At 45.0% G+C, this 22,229-nt stretch overlaps 3 protein-coding genes across 3 annotated transcripts in view; 1 reads left to right on the top strand and 2 right to left on the bottom strand.

Annotated features, from left to right (window-relative positions):
- Positions 1 to 5,761: 5,761 nt before the first annotated feature.
- On the bottom strand, positions 5,762 to 8,615 carry tor2a (torsin family 2, member A). Its single transcript, XM_080498938.1, has 5 exons — positions 8,484 to 8,615; positions 7,454 to 7,719; positions 7,182 to 7,357; positions 6,104 to 6,231; positions 5,762 to 6,014 (listed from the first exon to the last, which is right to left on the bottom strand). Exons 1-5 carry the CDS (start codon positions 8,605 to 8,607, stop codon positions 5,770 to 5,772), a joined length of 939 nt encoding a protein of 312 aa, XP_080355064.1. The 5' UTR covers positions 8,608 to 8,615; the 3' UTR covers positions 5,762 to 5,769.
- Positions 8,616 to 9,116: 501 nt separating this feature from the next.
- Positions 9,117 to 22,229, bottom strand: part of sh2d3cb (SH2 domain containing 3Cb) — a gene marked incomplete at its 5' end in the record, with an annotated part of 19,354 nt that continues 6,241 nt past the window's right edge. The window contains 11 exon segments of the mRNA XM_080499905.1: positions 9,117 to 9,692; positions 9,817 to 10,020; positions 10,631 to 10,742; positions 11,883 to 12,054; positions 12,183 to 12,298; positions 13,374 to 13,705; positions 17,832 to 17,908; positions 18,419 to 18,564; positions 18,566 to 18,757; positions 20,134 to 20,262; positions 21,673 to 21,712. Coding sequence (XP_080356031.1) covers positions 9,523 to 9,692; positions 9,817 to 10,020; positions 10,631 to 10,742; positions 11,883 to 12,054; positions 12,183 to 12,298; positions 13,374 to 13,705; positions 17,832 to 17,908; positions 18,419 to 18,564; positions 18,566 to 18,757; positions 20,134 to 20,262; positions 21,673 to 21,712 — 1,690 coding nt within the window. The 3' untranslated portion in view covers positions 9,117 to 9,522.
- LOC308132395 (UDP-glucuronosyltransferase 2B31-like) lies at positions 14,749 to 17,254 on the top strand (the record flags this gene model as incomplete). The annotated part of the gene is made up of 2 exons (XM_080499480.1): positions 14,749 to 14,793; positions 15,660 to 17,254. Exon 2 carries the CDS (start codon positions 15,674 to 15,676, stop codon positions 17,252 to 17,254), a length of 1,581 nt encoding a protein of 526 aa, XP_080355606.1. The 5' UTR covers positions 14,749 to 14,793; positions 15,660 to 15,673.

Below are 22,229 nucleotides of genomic sequence, written 5' to 3'. Positions count from 1 at the left end.
AGATAAAATTAAATTATAATCGGAGGAACAGGTACTTGATTAACCCAATCATTTTAGGCAAGACTTAATATCCAGAAGAAATAATTGTCCGCGAGTAAGCGCCCACGAAATAGTTGTCCGCGGGTAAGCGCTATAGAAATAGTTGTCCGCGAGTAAGCGCCCACGAAATAGTTGTCCGCGGGTAAGCGCTATAGAAATAGTTGTCCGCGAGTAAGCGCCCACGAAATAAAGACGTCCGCGGGTAAGCGCTATAGAAATAATTGTCCGCGAGTAAGCGCTATAGAAATAATTGTCCGCGAGTAAGCGCTATAGAAATAAATGTCCGCGAGTAAGCGCCCACGAAATAAGTTGTCCGCGGGTAAGCGCTATATAAATAGAAACAAAGAGTACTCGAGTGACTGTGACTGACCAAAGGACTGTGTGTATGAAGAGAAATTATTTTCGAAACCCAGACGATCGGTTAACGGTGACAACTGAGCTCTATCTGGGGAGTAAAAGTAATCTCTTATTGCTGACTCATAAGGTGAAATTGTGGGAGAATCTAAAACTGCTCTTACTCCTGTGATAGAACACCTAGTGGAAGACCGGAGTGAACAACAGGTTTGCCCTAGAAGCTTGTCTTTCAAGGAGGAAGTAGCGGGTCCATGAGACATTTTCTCTCCATGAGATCGCACTTGCAAAAGAAAAAAAAAAACGGTAATGTGTCAATGATCGATTCAAAAAGACTGGAAGATGAACACTAAAATTGGTTCGGGACTACTTTAGTGTGTTTAGTGAGGAAATAAACTTATCAAGTTATTTGGAATTTAAATTTAAAAAATCTATAAATAATAGATCTATAAATAAAATTGCTAAATTAACTGAATAAAATAAATGGATGAAATAAAGGAATCCTTGAACAAATACTTTGGGTGTATATGCATGAAGCAGAGCTCCTCCTTATCAAACAGCTGTTATGGAGACCGAGGAATTTGAATGAAAACACAAATCCACAGCTCCGATCCCATTCTGCTTCTACCAGACGTTGCTGGTGGAGGAATGAGAGGCTGTGGAGGCGGTAGATTGGACTACAAACATGGAAACTCTCAACGTAATGACGAACATGCCGTGTCGCGACGTAAAATACACTTCAGCGTGCCAAGGTCGTACCATGAGAACGCACACACACACAGTGGGAGAATGAAGAACATTTCAGTAGGAAAAAGTAGATACGAGTTTTAAACTTGAGAGTTTGAGGATCAAAATTAGAATTTGATGTGTGCAATGAAATTTAAGACCTTTTACAGAGATCCAGAAATTAAATGGTTTATAAAATCAACAATAGATTATTGACTTCTAAACTAAACAAACGTGGTGACTAAAACTAGACTAAACATTTAGATGAAGCTTGGAAAGAGTCAGCTTACAAAAAAAAAACAAACAAAAAAAAAAAACCCTTAAACAAGAAATTTTAAAATAAGAAACTAATCAAATTATTCTAAATTTTTTAAGATAATAGATTGTTACCTTTGCATAAACAAAATAATGATTAACAGGCATAATCTGGCTAGTTTATGATGTGCTGCTATAACGGGACATGGAAGATCTCATGTCTCAACAGGAGGGAAGACACACATCATAAACGGATTTCCAATCACTTGAAAACATTTACCCAAAACATAAATGATTTTATAACCTTGATGCTGATTTAAAACATGGAGATATGGAACGGCCTGGAACGTTCTACTCAACTAAACTTGATAGTGAATCACATGCACTGTCTGTGTGTACAAGTGGTGGGAGGTGCAGCCTCGGTGGAGCACTGCAGGCTTCATTGGTGCTGTTTCACCCACTAACATTGAAAGTACTGCACACAGTGTCTGTGATATTACTTCAAAACAAACTATCTTATCATGCCAGACATGACAGGTTGACTGTCTACCAAAAACGTACATCCTTGACCAGATTTAAAAGGTGCGTTTAACAAAATCAGATTTAACAATATTTATAGATCATATAAAAAGAACACAGATGGTTCAAATGTCAAAAAGCAATGTATTTGCAGATTAACCAGCCAAAGAAGTGGTAAAATTAAACCAAGAGCTAGATATTTATCTTCGGAATACAGGAGTAGATGAAGAAGTATTAAATGTAGATATGCAAAACCCGGTTCCAAAACAGAAAAACAATATTGGAATAGAAAAATAGAATAAAAAATGAATGAATTAATTAATTAATAATAAAAAAAAAAAAAATGTAGCATAGCAGAAAGAGAGTATCTATTTCTGACCAGAAGGAAAACCTACTCCCAAAATCACTATATAAATAAGCAGCAATAATGAGCCATGGGCTTCGCCATGCCTCAACAGGAGGGATGGTACACTAATAAATAAAAAATTATAATAAAAAAATAATAATTTTTGAGCAGTATGTATAATCTGTATAAAACAGAAGACAAAAAAGGAGGTAAATTTCCAAAACCAGAATAGTGATAATAGATGCATTTTCTAAATGGATAGAACTATTTCCAACATAACATCCAGATACTGTAACATTAGCAAAAGCACTTTGCAAAAATTATAATCCCAACATACGGAATAGCAAAAACAATTTACAGCGATAATGGAAGCCATTCGGTAAACAAATTCACATAGAAGGTATCAGAAAATTTAGGAACAAAATAAAATAAAATAAAAAAATCGTCGTGCTTTTGTCCATGAAGAGCTGGTTTAGTGGAAACATATTCAAAATAGCAGAAAGGCAAACTTAGATACATTTATCACATTGTAAAAATTCATCACTGCTGAGTCTCCGACCCCACCTAACGAGCAAAAGACTGATAATAGGGTGGATTCAGACGTTTAGAGCCTGGGTAGACCTGAAAGTCAGCAGAAGAACCATTACAAGCCGTGAAGTGACTTAGCGGAAGCCGAACTGAGCAGTAATGACAAAGTCAAACGGTTGTGTGGTCCTCCGGACCCTAACCGTCGTAGCAATCGCAATAATGCTTTTTGCCTTAGTGTGGTTCCTGTGGGAACCGCCTCAACACAGCGAAAGAAACCAAACCAGATCAAACACACTACCAGCCATTTTTCTAGAATAGTGTTTTTAACTGATGTAGATTTAATCTAACAAGTAAAATAAATGAAAAGAAACATGGTTAATATAAATTGATTAAATTAAATTAAATTAAAGTTATCACTTCCAACCAGCAGGTTTAGTTAAAAGAACTAACAGGACAGGTTCTAGTTAATACTGTCTACCTGGCAGACTCTGTCGTCTCGTTTAAAAAGGATTTGAAAACATGTTTATTTAGGAGAGCTTTTGGTTGATGGGTATTTTTTCACTAGTGTCACTTAAATTTTACACATGTATATACATTTTATATTGTTGTTTTTACCTTTTCTCCTGTACAGCACTTTGTGATTTTTATCTGTGAAAAGTGCTTAATAAATAAATTTTACTTACTTACTTACTTACTAGGAGTAAAAGTTTCAGAAAGAGATCCTGTGGGTCTCATAACAATTAATATCAAAGAACTGAAATAAAGGTCCAAATAATAAACCATCAGATGCAATTTAAACAGACCACCACCAAGGCAATACTTTCAAACTCCAAATTTAGTGATTCAACTTTCTACAAGAAAAAGTGTATGAACAAAGTTAATAAACCAATAAATGAACCAACCAGGAGATATGAAAATAGCTAGTCTTACGGTTTTTTACCTGTTAAAAGTCAAACTAATGCGACGGGCAAAGCCATTCCCTTTGAATTCTAATGATGATAATTAAACCTTTTGATGCATCCTCGGACTGTCACCTCAGCCTCTTATCCTGTTGACCATCGTTGTCCAGTCCCTCAACAGACTCAGACGTTGTTTGTGGTACAAAGAGAACACCACCTGCCTGATAAGAAGTTCAGGACAGACCGTGGGTTCTCTGCAGAGATTGTTGTGAGACATCAGAAATACCACAGACGACGAGCACGAGGTGGAAACATGACCTTCTCACGAGACGATGTTTTGTCCAGGACAGTTCTCATGAGAGACGCTGACAGAGGAGAACAGGAGGAGCACAGTGACCCAACTAGAGATGCTCTTAGGTGTTTTATAATGATATAAAATAGGAGATAAATGGAAAATACTTTAAATTAAAAGCAATGTTGAATTAAAGGTAAAAGATTATTTAATGTTTTCTATTTCGGGGGAATGGCAATAAATAGATAATGTTTTCTATTTCTTTTATAAAAGGGGGAATGGCAATAATTATATATAAAAGCAATAAAAAACATGATGAGAGTTAAAAGATAATCGTCAAAAAGAAATTTGATAATAAGGAGCACATAGAATAAATTCTAATATCAGTAATGAAGTTTAAAGTCAGTATTTCTTTGGTGGTTGATCATTAATAAAATTATCGAACTGTCTAATCTGATGTGAGATGTTGCAGGTGGATCCTGATCTGATGTTGCTGCACCGCCAACAAGATCACCTTAAATTGTTTAATGTTAATAAATTAAGTTTCAATAACTGCTTAAGAGAAAAAAAAATACTTAGGTTGCATTTAAATTAAAATTTTTAGGGAAAATAATTGTGGAGGCAGGAACAGATGCCTTAGATAGGAGGGACTTTTGATTTTTTATTTCTTTTCAGACATTGTCTCATTGTCAGCATATGACAATGTGTTGTGCTTGAACCATTAAAATTTTAGTTAATGAGTATGAGAATTATGCCAAGCGGTGAAACCGGACTAACGCCTTTTGACATAATTCATGGCAGACAGTTCAATGACCTCAGCTGCAGATGTTGAGATACTCACTTAGATTATGGGTAACTTTTGGAATGGTGATTTGTTGCTTGATGATGATTCCTCTGCTGAGTGTAAATGATGAAGATGCTATGAAAATGACCATGTTGTAGAAAATCTGACAATAAAAGTTGCAGCATGTGACAGAGTAAATTTTGGCATTCATCAACGATAAACAGGAGGGAATGTTAGGTAAATTTGTACTTTATGTTTATTATTAGTACTTGATATAATGGGAATTAACATTTTGTAAGTTATCGTTGTTTCATGCATGTCTATTATAACCACTGTTCACTGGTTCACACCTGCAAGGGCACGAGTCTTTGTATTATTGAAACTGTACCACTCTGAGACTCTTCAAGGTCTCTGGCCTCTGGGCCGGGGGACATCTTATCTGAGACTCCTGCTTCAACTGTGTGAACCATATAGAAGTGTAACCACACACACACACACACACACACACACACACACACACACACACACACACACACACACACACACACACACAGGCCTGGAAACCAGTGTTAACCTGCTTTGTCTGTGTATGAAAATGTAACCGCCTACTCTAACTTTGAATAAAACTGGGCAGAGAAATGAAGATCGTGGCAGATCGGTGAACTTCAGCTCCTGAGGTGAATTCATTTCTCTGTCCTTGTACAAGCTGACTTATTGTTTTGACTCTTTATTGCTCTCGATACTGGGGTTGTCTCTCTTTTCATTCTTACAGGTTTCTTACCTAACAGCGTGTGTGTGTGTGTGCTCTCAGTCTGCTCACAGAACTGCCTCCTGCAGGACGACGGTGACGTTGCTCAAGCGTTTAGAAATCACTAAACACAGACCGCTGCAGTTCCTCTGACGCGGCCGTCCAGCTTCAGCGCTCACCACGGAGTGCCCGGTTCGATTCCCGGTGCCGTCCCTCACTGTGGACGGACGCGGCCTCGTCCTACCCCACCCCCCCACCCCCACCCCCCCTGGAAACCGGCGCTCACAGGAAGAAGTTGACTTTGGCGGCGACGGCCTTGCAGCCGGTGGTGGAGAAGTACTGGCCCTGGGCGGGAGCGTAGGTCACGTCGCCCCCTACTGCCTCCACCACGTCACTGCGCTGGCAGCTGCCCCACTGGCAGAGCAGGGAGTGGACGCAGCGCTCCACGTGGCAGCGGCTCAGCGGCAGGAAGGGCACGAACACCGTCACCAGCCGCTGCTGCACGATGCTGGAATGGAAGAACCCGCCTGGTGGAGAGAGAGGGAGAGGGAGAGAGAGAGGCTTCAGTACCCGTTAACCCCGCCCCTGATGCGAGACGCGTGTGGCGGAGTCGTACTGCTGCTGTCGTTGTAAACCGCCTGGGCCAGTCGGTCCTGCAGGGCGGACAGTTTGATGTCCTCTCGCTCGCGTCCGGCCAGTCGGTTCTGCACCGTCACCTCCCTGATCAGCTCCTGTCCTGTGGTGCTGCAGGGCACACACACACACACACACACACACACACACACTAAAAGTGACTCTGTGGGTCACTGACTTGACGAAACATGACAGAAATCAGCTGGAGAACATCTGTCCTGACACGTCCCAACATCCATTTTCCCCACATCTTCAAGTTTCAGTCATTAATGTCGTTTCACACATGTTAATCACATATATGAGATGTGTGTGTGTGTTGATAAGTATGTGTGTGTATACTTAAACACAGATTATATATTTTGTAGGATTATTTCCATGAGCTATAATTTAACTGTTTTTAATCATCAAAAGTGTAAATATTTTTGGATGTGTGTGTGTGTGTGTGGGGGGGGGGGGGGGGGGGGGGGAGGGGGTATTGGATATTGTATGTGACTGCACAAAATGTTTAAAATGTGACACGCCTGAAATGACAAAATAAAAAGTAGACAAATTTGTGTTTCCCCCCCCCCCCCAATATATTTGGTCAGAAAAGTAAAAGGGGCGTGGCTCTTCTTAGATAGATAGATAGATAGATAGATAGATAGATAGATAGATAGATAATTACTTTATTCATCCCTGAAGGGAAATTGTTTTGTTGCAGCACTCTGGTACATACGAATATTATAAAATACAATAGAATATTAATAAAAGTGAAAAATAAAACTATCTGGGTATAAGACGTAAAGTAAAACACAGAACGGAACATGGGCACTTAGAAATAAGCAGGAGATAAAAGCAAGATCAATAAATAGATAATATAAGTATAAGTATTATATCGGGACTAAAATGAGACTAAATCTCACTCAACCTGAGATTTCATGGTAATTTCAAATGACAAATTCTGTTGGGGTTCAAATACAATCCTGCAGATTTATTGCTCGTTTTTAATGTTGTGCGATATTTGTTTAGAAATGAGGATTGGCTGTGTTGAGATGGGGGGGGGGGGGGGGGGGGGGCAGTACCTGATGAAGACGTAGATGGCCTTGCGGTAGTTGGTGCGAAACACGACGTGGGAGGGTCCGAGGAAGGGCTCCAGGACGTCGATGACGCCGGGCGGCAGCTTCTCCATCTCGTCAAAGATGAAGACGGAGCGGGCGCACTCCGTCAGGTTCCCCTGCACCCAAGTCTTCAGCTCCTCCTGGAAACCAGCGCACACACACACACTCTGGCTCAACTCAACGTGGTCAGGTGGGAGGGGGGGGGGGGGTAACCAGAGTCAGAAGTGCACACCTACCCTGTACTGTTGGACCCGGTGGGGTGAAGGGAAGTGCAGCGTGGGGACAAACTGGTGGATGTAGGGGCTGCTCATGGCCGAGCCGTACAGGTGGTTCCCCAGCATGGAGCTGACCAGCGTCTTCCCCGTCCCGGAGGACCCGTGGAAGGACAGCACCAGGGGCCGGTCGGGGCTCTTGTCGGCCAGGAAGCGGGCCACCTCCTCCGACACGGCGTCCTGAACCAGATGCTGACCGAAGACATTCTTGTAAAGGTCCCACTCCAAACCTGACCGTTGGGGGGGGGGGGGGGGGGAATACATAATAAAACATAGATCACAAAACGGCTTCTGCTCAGTGAGTAAACCCAGAAAGGAGCCAGAAGAGCAGGTTGCCAGTACGACGCCCCACTACAACACAGTGCTCCCACCAAACTGAGGACATGAGATTATGTTGTTTTTATTTTGCATGAGAATCTCCAACTTTGCCTTGTTCGCTCTGGAATAGCACTCCATTGATCGTATACAGACATTGATTCATTTCAGCACACAAACACCTAAAGATCACGACAGACGGTCAATAACGAACACAAAAATACGACAGATTCGTTTTAAAAAGCAGTATTTTAACGTCTGGCAGTTCTCGTGCTACTTGCTAATGGTAACTTCACTATCATGGCCTCATCTTTCCATCTACTGAGCTGATTTGGGTCCTCCCGCCACATGTTTGACACCTCTGGTCTCTTTCTGGATGTAACTTAATATAGGATGTAAATATAAAAAAAAAAAAATAAATAAATAAAAGGAGTGATTAAAATCAGGAAGTAGAGAGGAATTCTTATCATGAAACAACAAAAACAAGAATTGACTGAACTCTCTGGAAACACATAAATAATATAAACTGAAAACACACACACCTCACAACGTCAACGCAAAAGATTAGTGATGAAAACCGGTGCGATTCCCAGAGTATTACGGCGACTTAACGTGGGAAGGGTCACTGTTTACGTCTGACAGCTAACGGCTAACGGCTAACCCGCTCGGCTGCGCTCACCTCTGATATTGGGCTTGAAGTCGCACTCACAGCTGTCCGACAAAGTGCAGTAAAGCTGCTGGAAAACGCCACAAACTGAGCCGCAACATGATAAAAGCAGCAGCGCCGACACAACGGCCAACATGTTTGCTGCCTGCTGGCAGGCTGAAGCCGCTCCGCGCACTTCCGGTTTGTAGTTCATTTGCCCTCGCAGCTGGTTATCCCGCGGCGGAAGTGGAGAGAGAAAGAACTACAACTCCCACGGAGAAGAGGACGACGCGGGACCGGAAGTGAGGAGGCGGGGCGGGCTGAGGCACATCCGCTCTTCTCGCGGATGGTTTGTAGTTCTTTTTACCCTCACAGCTGGTTTTCCCGCGGCGGAAGTGGAGAGAGAAAGAACTACAACTCCCACAGAGGAAAGGAAGAAGCGGAGCGATCTGAAGCCGCTCAGCAGCAAATACTTCTAAACAATAAATCACATTTTAAATCGGCTTCAGAGTTATCAATAAATATTTATTTTACAAACTTCAACTGTGAACCACAAAAAAAATCTTTTAAATCGAACAAACTGAAGGAAACTGACCGATAAATCAGCATCAAACTGGATTCAAATGGTTAAATTCTGATCATTAGTCAATGTTATTTTTTTCCGGACTGAAATCTATTTTTAAAAATGTACCTCCCACCCAAAAAAAATAAAAAAATAAAATAAAATAAAATATATATTATTCTGTTAAATTTCTAGAGTACTTTTTAGAAAAGTGACATTTTAGTCCTGAATGTATAAAATAAGACTTTGTTTCCAGAGAAAAAGAAGTATTACAAAAGACTGTACAGCATGAAGTGACACAGGAAGCGGCTTCAGATGGCTGAAGGTTGGACACGCTCACATGTCATTGTTCACAAACTGCGAGACAAACTTCAGTCCAGTTTCTAAAACAGCAGCTGGAACAGGAAACGTCTCGAAGCAGCTCCTCTGCGGGAGTGAAAGTGCTCCTGCCCGCCACCAGGGGGAGCCCTGGAGCCCGTCAGAGGCTCCGCTGCCTCCCTCCACACTCCATCAGTGCTTTCTGATGGGAGGCTCCAGTTTGTAGGATAAAGCAGTCAGCACTTGCTGGAACTTGTCGTGTCGCAGAGCCTGGTCGGCCTCGGCCCCCCGGCTGCCCCACAGCAGCCTCATCTGGAAGTCTGTGAGGAAGAGCTCCATCACCTCAGCCTGCTCCTGGAAACCTGCAACCACAGGAGGCCCGATCAGTCAGCCCCAAAAACAGCGGGTGCGCCGGCGTCGTCCCGATCAATAGATCAGGAGTCTTTTGGTTAAAAACACCCGTCTTGGTCCCAGGAGGACTCCCACCTTGCAGCTTGCCCTCGGCGTTGGAGCGGTAGTTGCCCCCCAGCTGAGCGACGGTCCTCGCCGCCCCCAGGTGGAACATGACCACGTCCACCCCGACGTCGCCGCCGTCCCACGGCTCGGCGTCCAGGACCGCGCCGCTCTTCTCCAGCAGCGCCAGCAGGGGGAGCACGTGGGGGAAGGTGGTGCTGGACAGCGGGAAGCTTTCTGCGGGACAGACGGGACGGGGCGATGAACCGCAGTACCACCCCTGTCCAGCGGGGGGGGCGCTCTACTGCCCCCGAGCTGAATGCGGTTTAATGAACAGTCTCACAGTGTGACAAGCAGCAAAATGTCATATTGAAAGTAGTTATTAACCACATTTTCACAGCAAAAACTACAGCTTTTTAAAATACAGCAAAGCAGAACATCAGCTTTATATTTTCATATTAAAGGTTATGACCCCCCCCCCCCCCGGTATTTGTACTTTATTTTTGCTAACCAGAGGTTTTCATATTTTGCACTATATGCATACACCTTGTTTGAAAGCTTGCGTTCTCCACAAAATAAAAAAAACAATATTTATTTTATTGTGAAAAACACAACCCCTGAAGCACTCAGCAATGACTATGTGCGACATTTCCTGCATTTATAGGTCTAAAACAACTCTGAAGCGATGCTTCCCGTTCTCATTCTGTTCACAATAATCCACCAAATGAGGATATTATGACATATTTGGGCGTGAAGAATCAAAGAAAATTAAATGTAAAAAATGTCATTGTTGAAAGTGAAACATGTCCCTGAGGTGGTGAGTGTCTGGTGCAGGACAGGAGGATACCTCTTCCCGCGTCGGTTCCCTTGAGGAAAGGCCGCAGTGTTTTCTCGTAGAGTATGGCGCCCTCTGTGTGCCGCTGCCGCAACGCCGTCCACGTCTGCTCCAGGCGGGACACCTGGGACACGCCATCAGACACAAACACCCCAGAGACACTCAGACACACAACCGACGGTCAATTCCAGAGACGGAACAAGAGTTTCGCACTGCGCTTTGAGTTTTTCCAGTTTCTCTTTGGTTTGAGCTTCAGAGTCACGACGCTTCTATTTGATTGTCGGTAGTTTGTTTGTCTAATTTGTTGCTTTAACCTGCTGCTTTTCCATAGAAATCTTATTTTCCCTCCCGTCACTTCAACTCGTTGAAGCTTTTAAACTGAAAACATCCGAATTAAATATAATTAAGCATTTGATCAGAGTGTCAAACAGATTCCCAATACTTAACATTTAGAGTATTTTTGTGCAAATATACATGAGATGGTAAATTAATTTTACTCATATGAAACTTTTCTCTTTCAGCGTTTTACATTGTTGATCATATTCACACACACACATGGATGCGGCCAGATGTGTGTGTGTGGCGGCGGTTTGCAGTCAGTGTCTTGTAAAACAGTGTTTTTTAACCTTTTTTGAGCCAAGACACACTTTTTTCTTTGGAAAACTCTGGAGGCACACCACCACCACCTGGAAATGTTAAAATGTTAAACTCTGCAGCCTCTATTAACAATATAAAGTCTTTCTCATCAAAGTTTTATCAACAGGAATCCAGTAAATCCAGAAAGTAAGGACTTTTTTTAATAGTGCCTCCCTCAGTGTGAAACCTGGACCTGATGGATGAAGAGCTGAGATCCTGGTTTTCAAAAACTTCTCCATCACTGTCACTGACACAGTACTTTGATACAAGATGGTAGCAGGAGGTGGAGATGAACCACACTGACGTCTGTCACTTTACATTTCACCGGCAAAGTTCTGTGCTGCCCTCTAGTGGTGAAGAGTATTTATACATGATTACTCTGCAACACACTGTCGCTGTGAGAGCAAAGGTTGTTTTTAGAAAAAAAATGTGAAATGTGATAATTTCCCACGGCTCACCTGACGAGATCTGGAGGAAACACTCTAACACTATATTCCATCGTAACAGTGCAACACCTAGTGGACAAAATGTGGAATTTCGCCTCAATTTGATTCAAACTTTGCTAATTTTATTCTTCCCTGCTCCGGCCGGAGTGGACCGGGCGCCGCAGCGGCCTCAAGCGTCTCACCTGCGGCAGCTCCAGCGCCCGCATCACCGCGGCGAAGCCGAACATGTTGCCCATGGCGCTCTTCAGCTCGGCGGCGACCTGGATGAGCTTGTGCAGCAGGGCGGCGCGCTCCTCGCTCGTCCCCGTGCAGCCCAGCACGTTCACCGCCAGCATGACCGCCATGGTCTGGAACCTGCGGGACCACACACACACACACACGCACACACACACACACACACACACACACACACACACACACACACACAGCACTGGTCCAGATGTTTGCTTCTGGTTATTGAGCCTTCAGAATAAAACACTCACCTCTCCAGAAGGTCCAGCCTGAGCTGCTGACCGTGTGGCAGCGTGAGCAACTCCAGCCCGGAGCTGACTCCCATCATCCTTTGCACCTCCGGGGTCACCTGGAGGATCCGGGCCACCTGGGAACCGCCGACATTCTTAACAGACGCTCAAGGTGGCGTCCGGCCCTGGTGGCCTCCTCGCCCCCCCTCCACAACAGTTCCATTCACACACACACACACACACACACACACACACACACACACACACACACACACACACACACACACACACACACACACACACACACACACACACACACACACACACACACACACACACACACACACTTCCACTCCTCATTGACGAGATTGTTCAGTTGATTATCAAAATCAAGTTGTTGTTTTTGTTGGTTTTTTGTTTGTTTGTTGGTTTTTTATTTTTATTGCTTTTTTTCTGTTTTTGGTTGTTTTTGTTTTGTTTTTTGTTTCATTCAGTTTGTTTTTCTCTTTTCTTTTTTTTTTTTTTCTTTCTTTGTTTTGTGTCCTTTTGTTTTTGCTTTTGTTAGAATTGTTGTGATTATTTTGGTTTTTGCTCTGTTGTTGCTCAGGCTGGTTTCATCTCATGGCAGTTGGAAAATATTTAGATCACTGTGATTACTGTATTATTAAAAAGAAGAAAAAAAATGTATGTAGCACTAACATTTTGTATGTTTCTCCCCACCAAGTCTATCTCTCTGTCTTTCCTCTCCTCTCCTCCATCCTTTCACCTTCACCGGTCCTCACAATTCCTCCACCTCTGACTCTGGTTTCTGCAAAGGTTTCTCCCTGTTGGGGACTTCTTCATTTCCACAGTCGCAAACTCACCTGCTTGTTCATGTGGATGTTGGGCTTTTCTATTTTCTCTATAAAAGCACATTGGAACGACTGTAATTCCAATGTGCTTTTATAGAGAAGCACATTGGAATTACAATGTGCTTCTTTATAAAAGAAGCACATTCTGCTTCTTTTATAGAGAAGCACAAAACTTGAATTAAAAAAAAAATTAAATTAAAAAAAATTTTAATAAAAAATTTTTTTTGATAATTTTTTATAATTTTTTTTTTAATTCAAAAAAACAAAAAAAAGGCTAAAAAAACCCCAAAACAAAACAAAAAAACACTCACCCTGCAGGGGGTGCTGTTACAGATAAGGGGGGGGGGGGGGGGGGGAGTACCGTGCAGTCAGCCTTGGTGATGTGTTTGGCCGCAGTCCGGGGGTCCAGGTCCGCCAGCACCTCCTTCACCCTGCGCAGGATCCCGGCCTCCAGGGGCTTGTTGCCCCGGGGCATCAGCGGCGAGGCGTAGCCGCCGGGCCGGAAGCAGGACAGCGTCTCCATCACCGGCGAGAAGTCCGTCCTCGGCGGGCGGGCGCCCTCTCCCGCCCGCAGCCTGTCCACGTAGGTCTGGGGACCGGGACGCAGCTCCGTGTAGCAGTGGTCGGAGGACGGTCGGGGCCGGCCGGAGCGGGCGGGGGCGCTCGGAGGGGAGGTCCCGCCGGGCGGCGGAGCTGCAGGTGGGAGAGAGAGAGAGAGAGAGAGAGAGAGGACGGAGGGACCGTGAAGGAACCCTCAGCGTCAGTAACTTACGTCTATAAATCAACTACAAAGCAGCTTTTTAAGTCGCTCGTGAACCAATTACAGAGAGCGACGCCACAGGAAACGCTCTGCGCCCTAAAAAACCCGACGCCTCAGTCGCTCAACTTCCTGAAAGGCGCTGGGAGTTATTTAGTACCGAGGAAAGAAACACAAGAAGAGTGGGATCCTGCAGTTTCTCGTTCCAGCAAAAGTCACGTACTTTTGCTGGAACGAGACACTGCAGGATCCCACGGGGACACTTTCACACGACGGTACAAACTCACGCTGGATCATCACACGCTGTGTCATCGTGACTCAACTGATGTCGGATCATACAAAACATCCACATGATCACGTCACAAAATCAGTGTTATGACTACAATACTGATCAAAGTCACTGGAAAAGGATTACGGCTCGCAGCTGCTTATCTCAACAGAAGTAATAAGTAACTTAGATAAGTCGTTGATGCGTCAAACGTATTTCTTCTATCAATTATGACGATAGGTCAAATGATCACATTGCTGGATTACTGCGTCTGAGCAATGAGGCAGTTTAATGAAAATAATACTATTATTATTATGAATAACAATAATAATAATAATTCAGCAGAAAAACGATTCCAGATGAGAATTCAGACCCTCTGGAGGTTTCTAATTTACACTACGTAAAGTTAACCTCGGCAGCACTTCACTGATCAGGTGTTTCTGGCGGAGAAGACTAGAACGTTTTGTTCCCTTGATTGAATTCAGTTTCCCCAATGATTGAGAGTCGAGGGTCCCCTTGACTTTTGCTCCACAGCCGAACAGCAGGTAGAGTTCAAGGTCCCTCACGGTGATCCGGCCCCTTATGTAAGCTGTTGTTGCTGCAGGGAGCACATGTTCTGGCGCTGCGCCCTCAGAGCTGAAGCCCCTCAGAGCTGAAGCCCCTCAGAGCTGAAGCCCCTCAGAGCTGAAGCCCCTCCGACCCGACCGGCAACAACAACCACCGTCTCCTCGGGACAGAAGCCGGAGCCGCCGTTCAGTGAGTGTCGAGCATCAAGTGTTTGTCGTCTGAACGGGAAAGTGTTGATGTACTGAAGCGTGAACAGAACTTGCTCTCATGCCTGATGATAACGAGCACGTGTGAACCGAGTCGAAGCTCGAGTGGAACCAGATGAGCGGAGCCGTTCCAGATGTGTTTCCCCCATTGAGATTGCCACTGAATGTGTACTTAAAAAGTTACCGTCGCTCCGCTCTGGAAAGCGGGTACATTCACACCTGTCCGCACACAGAAGTGCGTATCGTCTTTAAAGTCCTCAGTGGGGGGGGGGGGGGGGGTAGGGGGTTTAAATAGTTCCCAGCATTTTACTGAAGCTGAGGACTTTTATTGATGGGAACACAGAACAAGAAGGAGATATTTGTTGCCACTCGGCAGCCAACGTGCTTCAATACAAAGCCGTGAAAACTGAGAGGGAACAGCTTTTGTTCAACTTGTGGGATTTACTAGGACTAATTCCCACGTTGCCGTTGCGTAATCGGAGAGCCGGCTGGAAGCTGGGAGTTATGCAAGCTATGCACTGGGACTTTGGAGGAAACAGGGGGTTCTAGTGAAAGCTGAGCAGTCGCAGGTGAGTCTGGACGGTTCCAAGGTGTTTTTTGTGATCCCGTGCTGATCGGGTACACGAGATTAGGGAAGCGACATTTGCTGCCTCTCTCCATCCCCGCTCTCACCTGTGGACATGAACTCTCCGTGATGTAACGACGACCCCGTTGGCGCCAAGCGTTACGACACGGTGTCAGTCACGATGTATGACTTTTGGACTTTTGACGTAAACCGCCAGTCAGAGGGCGTGAACGCACTGAGTGAACATATGAGACCGACACGGCATCTCTCTCCTGTGTTTTCAGAATCCGCCGCCGAGATGTGCCGTCCGATCTTGGTGACGGCCGCCGTGCTGCTCTGCTCTTCGCTGCTGGCCGATGGAGGCAAGGTGCTGGTGGTGCCAGTGGACGGCAGCCACTGGGTCAACATGAAGGTCATCGTGGAGGAGCTGCACTCCAGAGGCCACGAGGTCACAGTGCTGAGGCCCTTCGACACGTGGTACATCAAGCTCGACTCGCCTCACTACAACTGCCTCACCATCAACTCCTCGTTCGGCTTCGACAAGAAAGACTTTGGCGCTTACGTGACGAAGACGCTGCGCCTGCGACGGCAAGGGGCGCCGCTCTGGACCCGTCTGACTCTGGAGTACGACCTGGTGCAACAGTTCTACCAGATGAACAAGCAGGTGATGAAGGTGATGGGGGAAGTGTTCGACAACGACCAGCTGATGCAGAGTCTGCACGACGCCAGATACGACTTGGTGCTCACCGACCCGGCCATTGGCGCCGGCGTGCTCCTGGCTCACCGCATGGGCCTTCCGCTTGTCCTGAACGTGCGCTGGACGATCCAGGGGGAGGGGCATCAAGCCATTGCGCCGTCGCCGCTTTCGTACGTGCCGATACCGGGGACAAAGCTGACCGACAGGATGACGTTTCCCCAGCGGATACAGAACGTGTTGTACTATCTGTTCACGTGGATGCAGATTCTGTACGTCACCGAGCCGAACTACAAACCTTTCGTCCGCCGCTACTTTGGCAGCGACGTCCACTACATGGAGCTGTTCCAGGCGGCCGACATCTGGCTGATGAGGAACGACTTCACCTTTGAATTCCCCCGACCCACCATGCCAAACGTGGTCTACATGTCGGGATTCCAGTGCAAGCCCCCGAAACCTCTGCCCAAGGAGCTGGAGGACTTCGTGCAGAGCTCCGGCGAACACGGCGTCATTGTCATGACGCTCGGCACCCTGGTGGAGGACCTACCCCAGGACATCACGGAGGACATCGCCGCGGCCTTCGCTCAACTCCCCCAGAAGGTCCTCTGGAGACACAAGGGCCAGAGACCCTCCACCCTCGGCAACAACACCCTACTCCTGGACTGGCTGCCCCAAAACGACCTGCTGGGTCACCCGAAGACCCGGCTGTTCGTGGCCCACGGAGGGACCAACGGAATGCAGGAGGCCATCTACCATGGAGTCCCACTGGTTGGCCTGCCCCTTCTCTTTGACCAGCCCGACAATTTCTTCAGGATGGAGGCTCGGGGCGTGGCCAAAGTCCTGGACTTTGGAACCGTGAATGAGGAGCTCTTCCTGGAGGCGGTGAAGGAGGTCCTGCACGATCCGTCCTACAGCCGGAAGATGAAGGAGCTGTCCAGCCTGCACCGGGACCAGCCCACCAAACCGCTGCAGCGGGCCATGTTCTGGATCGAGTTCGTCATGAGGCACAGGGGCGCCGCTCACCTGCGGACAGAGTCCTACAAAATGTCCACGATCCAGTACTACTCCGTCGACGTGGTGGGATTTCTGCTGCTCGTTTCGGCGCTCGCGTTCACCGTTCTCATCTACACCGTGAAGTTGGTCTGGAGGAAGGTTTGTTCCAGACGCAAAGTCAAAAGTGAATGAAATTGATCCTGTGAGATTATTTCAGTTTTTATTTGGTAACGTATTGCATTTCAGCGTGATGTGTCAAGTGTTGGTCTACAACATGTAGGAGAATTTGCTGATGGAAATGACTGATTCCTGCGAAGTTGGTCGTTTGTTTCATACATTAGTGAGGTTCCCAATGTCTTCATAATAAACATGAGTTAAATATATCGAAAACTGCCTCCATATGTTCAAGGTGTTCAAGGTGTTCAAGGTGTTTTATTGTCATATCAGCAGTAAAAGCCAGGTTTCACAGTGAATGAAATTCTTATTTTGCCGTCGACCCTGGAGCCGACATACATAAATAAGCAAGTATATACACAAAAGCATAAAAATAACATAAACTAAAATAAAATATAAAATAAAATAAAATAACAGCAGTGCAAAAATATGTTATTGATTTCAGTTAAATGGATTCAAACATTTCGAGAAAGTTTTGAAAATGCAGTGGTCTGAGGAAATTCGAAATGTGTGTGTGTGTGTGTGTGTGTGTGTGTGTGTGTGTGTGTGTGTGTGTGTGTGTGTTGTGTGTGTGTGTGTGGTGTGTTGGACTCACTGTGTCTGTCCAGAGGGCTCAGCAGGGTCTCCTGGCTTTGCTCCACTTCTGCCCCCTGGTGGTGGGAAGAGGAAGGACTGAGGAGAGACAGAGGTTCAAGGTTCAAGGTTCAAGGTTCAAGGTTCAAGGTGTTTTATTGTCATATCAGCAGTTAAAGCCAGGTTCCACAGTGAATGAAATTCAAATTTTGCCATCAACCCTGGAGCCGACATACATAAATAAGTATATACCCACAAAATCGAATAAAAATAGAATAAAATAAAATAACAGAGCAGTGCAAAAATATCAGTCAGAGGGCAGAAGTGTGAACAGTGTGTGTTGTGGATGGGGGGGGGGGGGGGGGGGGGGGGGGGGGCAGCGGGCTCAGCGGCAGAAGTGAGGGGAACGTTTGTGTATCACACTTTTACCAAATGAACGAGGAAAGAAAGAAAGAAAGAAAGAAAGAAAGAAAGAAGGACTGTATGGGGTCCATCTAAAATCCTCAACTTGTGTTTTCTACTTTCTTCTCCAGTGAAGTTTATCTACAAAGCGACAGGATTACTAGTCAACAAACAGGAGATGAGCTGTAAGGAAACAGGGACTCTCACCTGCTGAAGGCAGTTTCCAGGTAGCTGAGAGGAAAAGTCCGGTTCACCGGCCGGACCAGCCGCACGCCGCCGCCGCCGCCGCGCCTCAGAGCCACACGGCCGCCCACGTAGAAGTGAACCAGGGCCGGTAAGGAGGCGAAGGCCTCCTCCCCCCTCCTCCCCCTCCTCCTCCTCCAGGCCGTACTGCACACGGGAGGACGTCTGCGTGGACGGCGTCCTCCTGACGGGCAGGTGGAGGCTCCTCTGCTCCCAGCGGCTGCTCAGCACGAAGTCGCCCTCGCCGCTCTGGGAGTCCCGGAGCAGGAAGTCGCCGTCGTTCAGCAGCAGAGTCTCGGACACCTGAACGCACCACAGCAGAGCTCCGGGTCACCGCTGGCAGGAGGGACGAGTTCACCTGCTGCTCCGGGTCCGACGCCCGACGCTCAGCGGAGATCAAAGGGAACGCCGAGTGTTTCAATAACCACGAGTCAGCAGGTTGTTCTGACGTTCCTCCTTCATCACAACTTCAATATCAGGAGTTATTAGTTATTTCTCTCTAAGTGTGTGAAACTTCAGACTGATCCAGGTTCTCTCAACAAACAGGTGGACTAGACTAGACTAGACTAGACTAGACTAGACTAGACTAGACTAGACTAGACTAGACTAGACTAGACTAGACTAGACTAGACTAGACTAGAATAGAATAGAATAGAATAGAATAGAATAGAATAGAATAGAATAGAATAGAATAGAATAGAATAGAATAGAATAGAATAGAATAGAATAGAATAGAATAGAATAGAATAGAATAGAACAGAACAGAACAGAATAGAATAGAAATAGAATAGAACAGAACAGAACAGAACAGAACAGAACAGAACAGAACAGAAGAGAAGAGAAGAGAAGAGAAGAGAAGAGAAGAGAAGAGAAGAGAAGAGAAGAGAAGAGAAGAGAAGAGAAGAGAAGAGAAGAGAAGGAGAAAGAAGAGAAGAGAGAGAGAAGAGAAGAGAAGAGAAGAGAACAGAACAGAACAGAACAGAACAGAACAGAACAGAACAGAACAGAACAGAACAGAACAGAACAGAACAGAACAGAACAGAACAGAACAGAACAGAACAGAACAGAACAGAACAGAACAGAACAGAACAGAACAGAATAGAATAGAATAGAATAGAATAGAATAGAATAGAATAGAATAGAATAGAATAGAATAGAATAGAACAGAACAGAACAGAACAAGAACAGAACAGAACAGAACAGAACAGAACAGAACAGAACAGAACAGAACAGAACAGAACAGAATAGAATAGAATAGAATAGAATAGAATAGAATAGAATAGAATAGAATAGAATAGAATAGAACAGAACAGAACAGAACAGAACAGAACAGAACAGAACAGAATAGAATAGAATAGAATAGAATAGAATAGAATAGAATAGAATAGAATAGAATAGAACAGAACAGAACAGAACAGAACAGGGGAATTCTTGTAAACCATCTACACAGAAAAGGACACACAATAAAATAGAAGTAAAAATATCAATAAGGCAGAGTAAAGTTAATTAATGTTAAAAGTTAAAATATACGAGGATAAGCAGAAAAACCCAACAAACATTATTCACACTATTTATTTAGACTTTTGCTGAATCCATATAAATATGTACACATATGAATTCTATGAATTCTGGGATTTACACACACACGTGTGTGTGTGTGTGTGTGTGTGTGTGCTGACCTCCCGGGGGATGGGTCCATGGTACCAGGCATGGCTCCTCACATGGCGCTCCCTCAGCGTCAGCTCCTCCTCCAGCTGCTTGGTCAGGTGGTCGGGCGGCGGCTGCAGCCACCAGCGCTCCCTGGAGAACTGGACGGAGGAACGCCGGCTGGTCAGCATCGCTCCAGTCTGGAACCGCTCCCAGCGCCAAGCGACTTGCTCGCCGTGGCGCCCAGGACTGCAGTCGTTCCCACAGTGGCATCGGAGGGACTCCCGACTCGTCGTCATGGCAACGTGTTTGTTGAGGAGCCCCATCACTCAGAGCGCGCACACACACACACACACACATGCTATGAAGGCCATCCACCCCTCCTGTGCCTCTGCACTGTGAATTACGAGCTGTGTCAGGAAATGAGTGTGTGTGTGTGTGTGGGGTGTGTGTGTGTGTGTGTGTGTGTGTGTGTGTAGGGAAACCAAAACCATTCCACTTGAACATGTTTTGCGTTGGATTCAGGTTGAAGAAAGTCGTGTTACTTCGACATGAATTCACCTCCAGGGCCAACAGATGAATTGTTCCTCTATCAGGTTTAATAACATCCATCGTGTGCGTGTGCGTGTGCGTGTGTGTGTGTGTGCGTTGTGTGTGTGTGTGTGTGTGTGTGTGTGTGTGTGTGGTACATTAGACGGTCTCCTTTGAGTTGATAAACACTGGGACAAGTTATGATGAAAGGTTTAAAGAAGAACCCACATGGAAAGAACCTATATGAGGATATATGCACATATATGCTGCATATATGCACATATATGCAGCATATATGCACATATATTGTCATATATGCACATATATGACAATATATATGCTGCATGTATGCACATAAATGCTGCATAAATGCTGCATATATGCACATATATGACAATATATATGCTACATATATGCACATATATGCACATATATGTTTTAATATAGGTTTTGAATATATGTGGCATATATAAAATTGGCCATTTTCCTATATTTGTACATATATGGTAAAGACATATGTACATATATGTACATAAAATATAGGAAACCGGCCAATTTTATATATGTCACATATATTCAAAACCTATATCAAAACCTACATTAAAACATATATGTTTTATAAAGGTTCTCTCCATGTGGGAAAGTCTAAAAATCCTCTTCGAACTCAAAATCCAAATTCAGACATGTGGAATTACTACCAGATGTTTTTCATCAACATCTGATAAGACGAGCTTCTGCACGTCCGTTAAGCCAGAACAGGGCTGAGAGGTCAGAGGTCATGGAGTCACGGCGACGATGGCGAAAGGATGAAGATGATCCATTTGAAATACAGAACTAAATCATTGGGGGGGTGAAAGGTGCAGGAAGGCTGCAGGAAACGAAGGAGCAGAACACATTTGATGTGTTTTGGACAATCGAGGCTTTTCGGTGAATAAAAGGATGAGAGTTAATGGCTTGTTGGAACATCTGACACACCTTTTCACCTCCAGCGACACAAACTCCAGACCGAGGGGAGGAAACAGATCAATAAAACAACTTACTTTGACGTATTCTCCCCCCCGACCGGGCCGGTCCGGACGGCTGAGGAAACAGAGACGAGGCGATTCAGGGAAAAAAATACACATTAAACTCGCTGACACAGTTCTTCGAAAATATTAAATCCAACATTTCAGACTATTCTCGTTGGCTTGAAGACTCTTAATTTGAAAAAATAAGAGTGGCGTTTTTTTTTTGTTCTCGGGCTGCCCTTGGTCAAATTTCGCCGCGGCGCCATCTTGTGGCAGTTTTCCCGAAGTCAGCGAAACATAAACAGAGTTTGATGGTTTACGAATTCTGGTTTTTGTAAACAAATCGTCTTTGGCGTGATCGATCTCGGAAGCTGCGGGTTGGAAATGAGTGGCGACGGTCTTGTTTTTGGGGGTTTTGGTTTTATTCTCTGTGCAGAAGTGACGCCTTTTATGGGAAGTTCATTTTAAGTATATTTTATTTAAACCCAAAAAAAGGAACAAAAAGTCTTCGAGTCTCACCAAACTTTTTTTTTTGGAAGAAATTCTATCTTCATGGCTGATCATTTTACTTTCTTTGGATTAATGAAACA

The sequence above is a fragment of the Blennius ocellaris genome (genome assembly GCF_963422515.1).
Source record: "Blennius ocellaris genome assembly, chromosome: 7".
NCBI lineage: Eukaryota > Metazoa > Chordata > Actinopteri > Blenniiformes > Blenniidae > Blennius > Blennius ocellaris.
The sequence above is the reverse complement of the archived record's forward strand: the minus strand, read 5'-3'. Positions and strand labels throughout refer to the sequence as shown.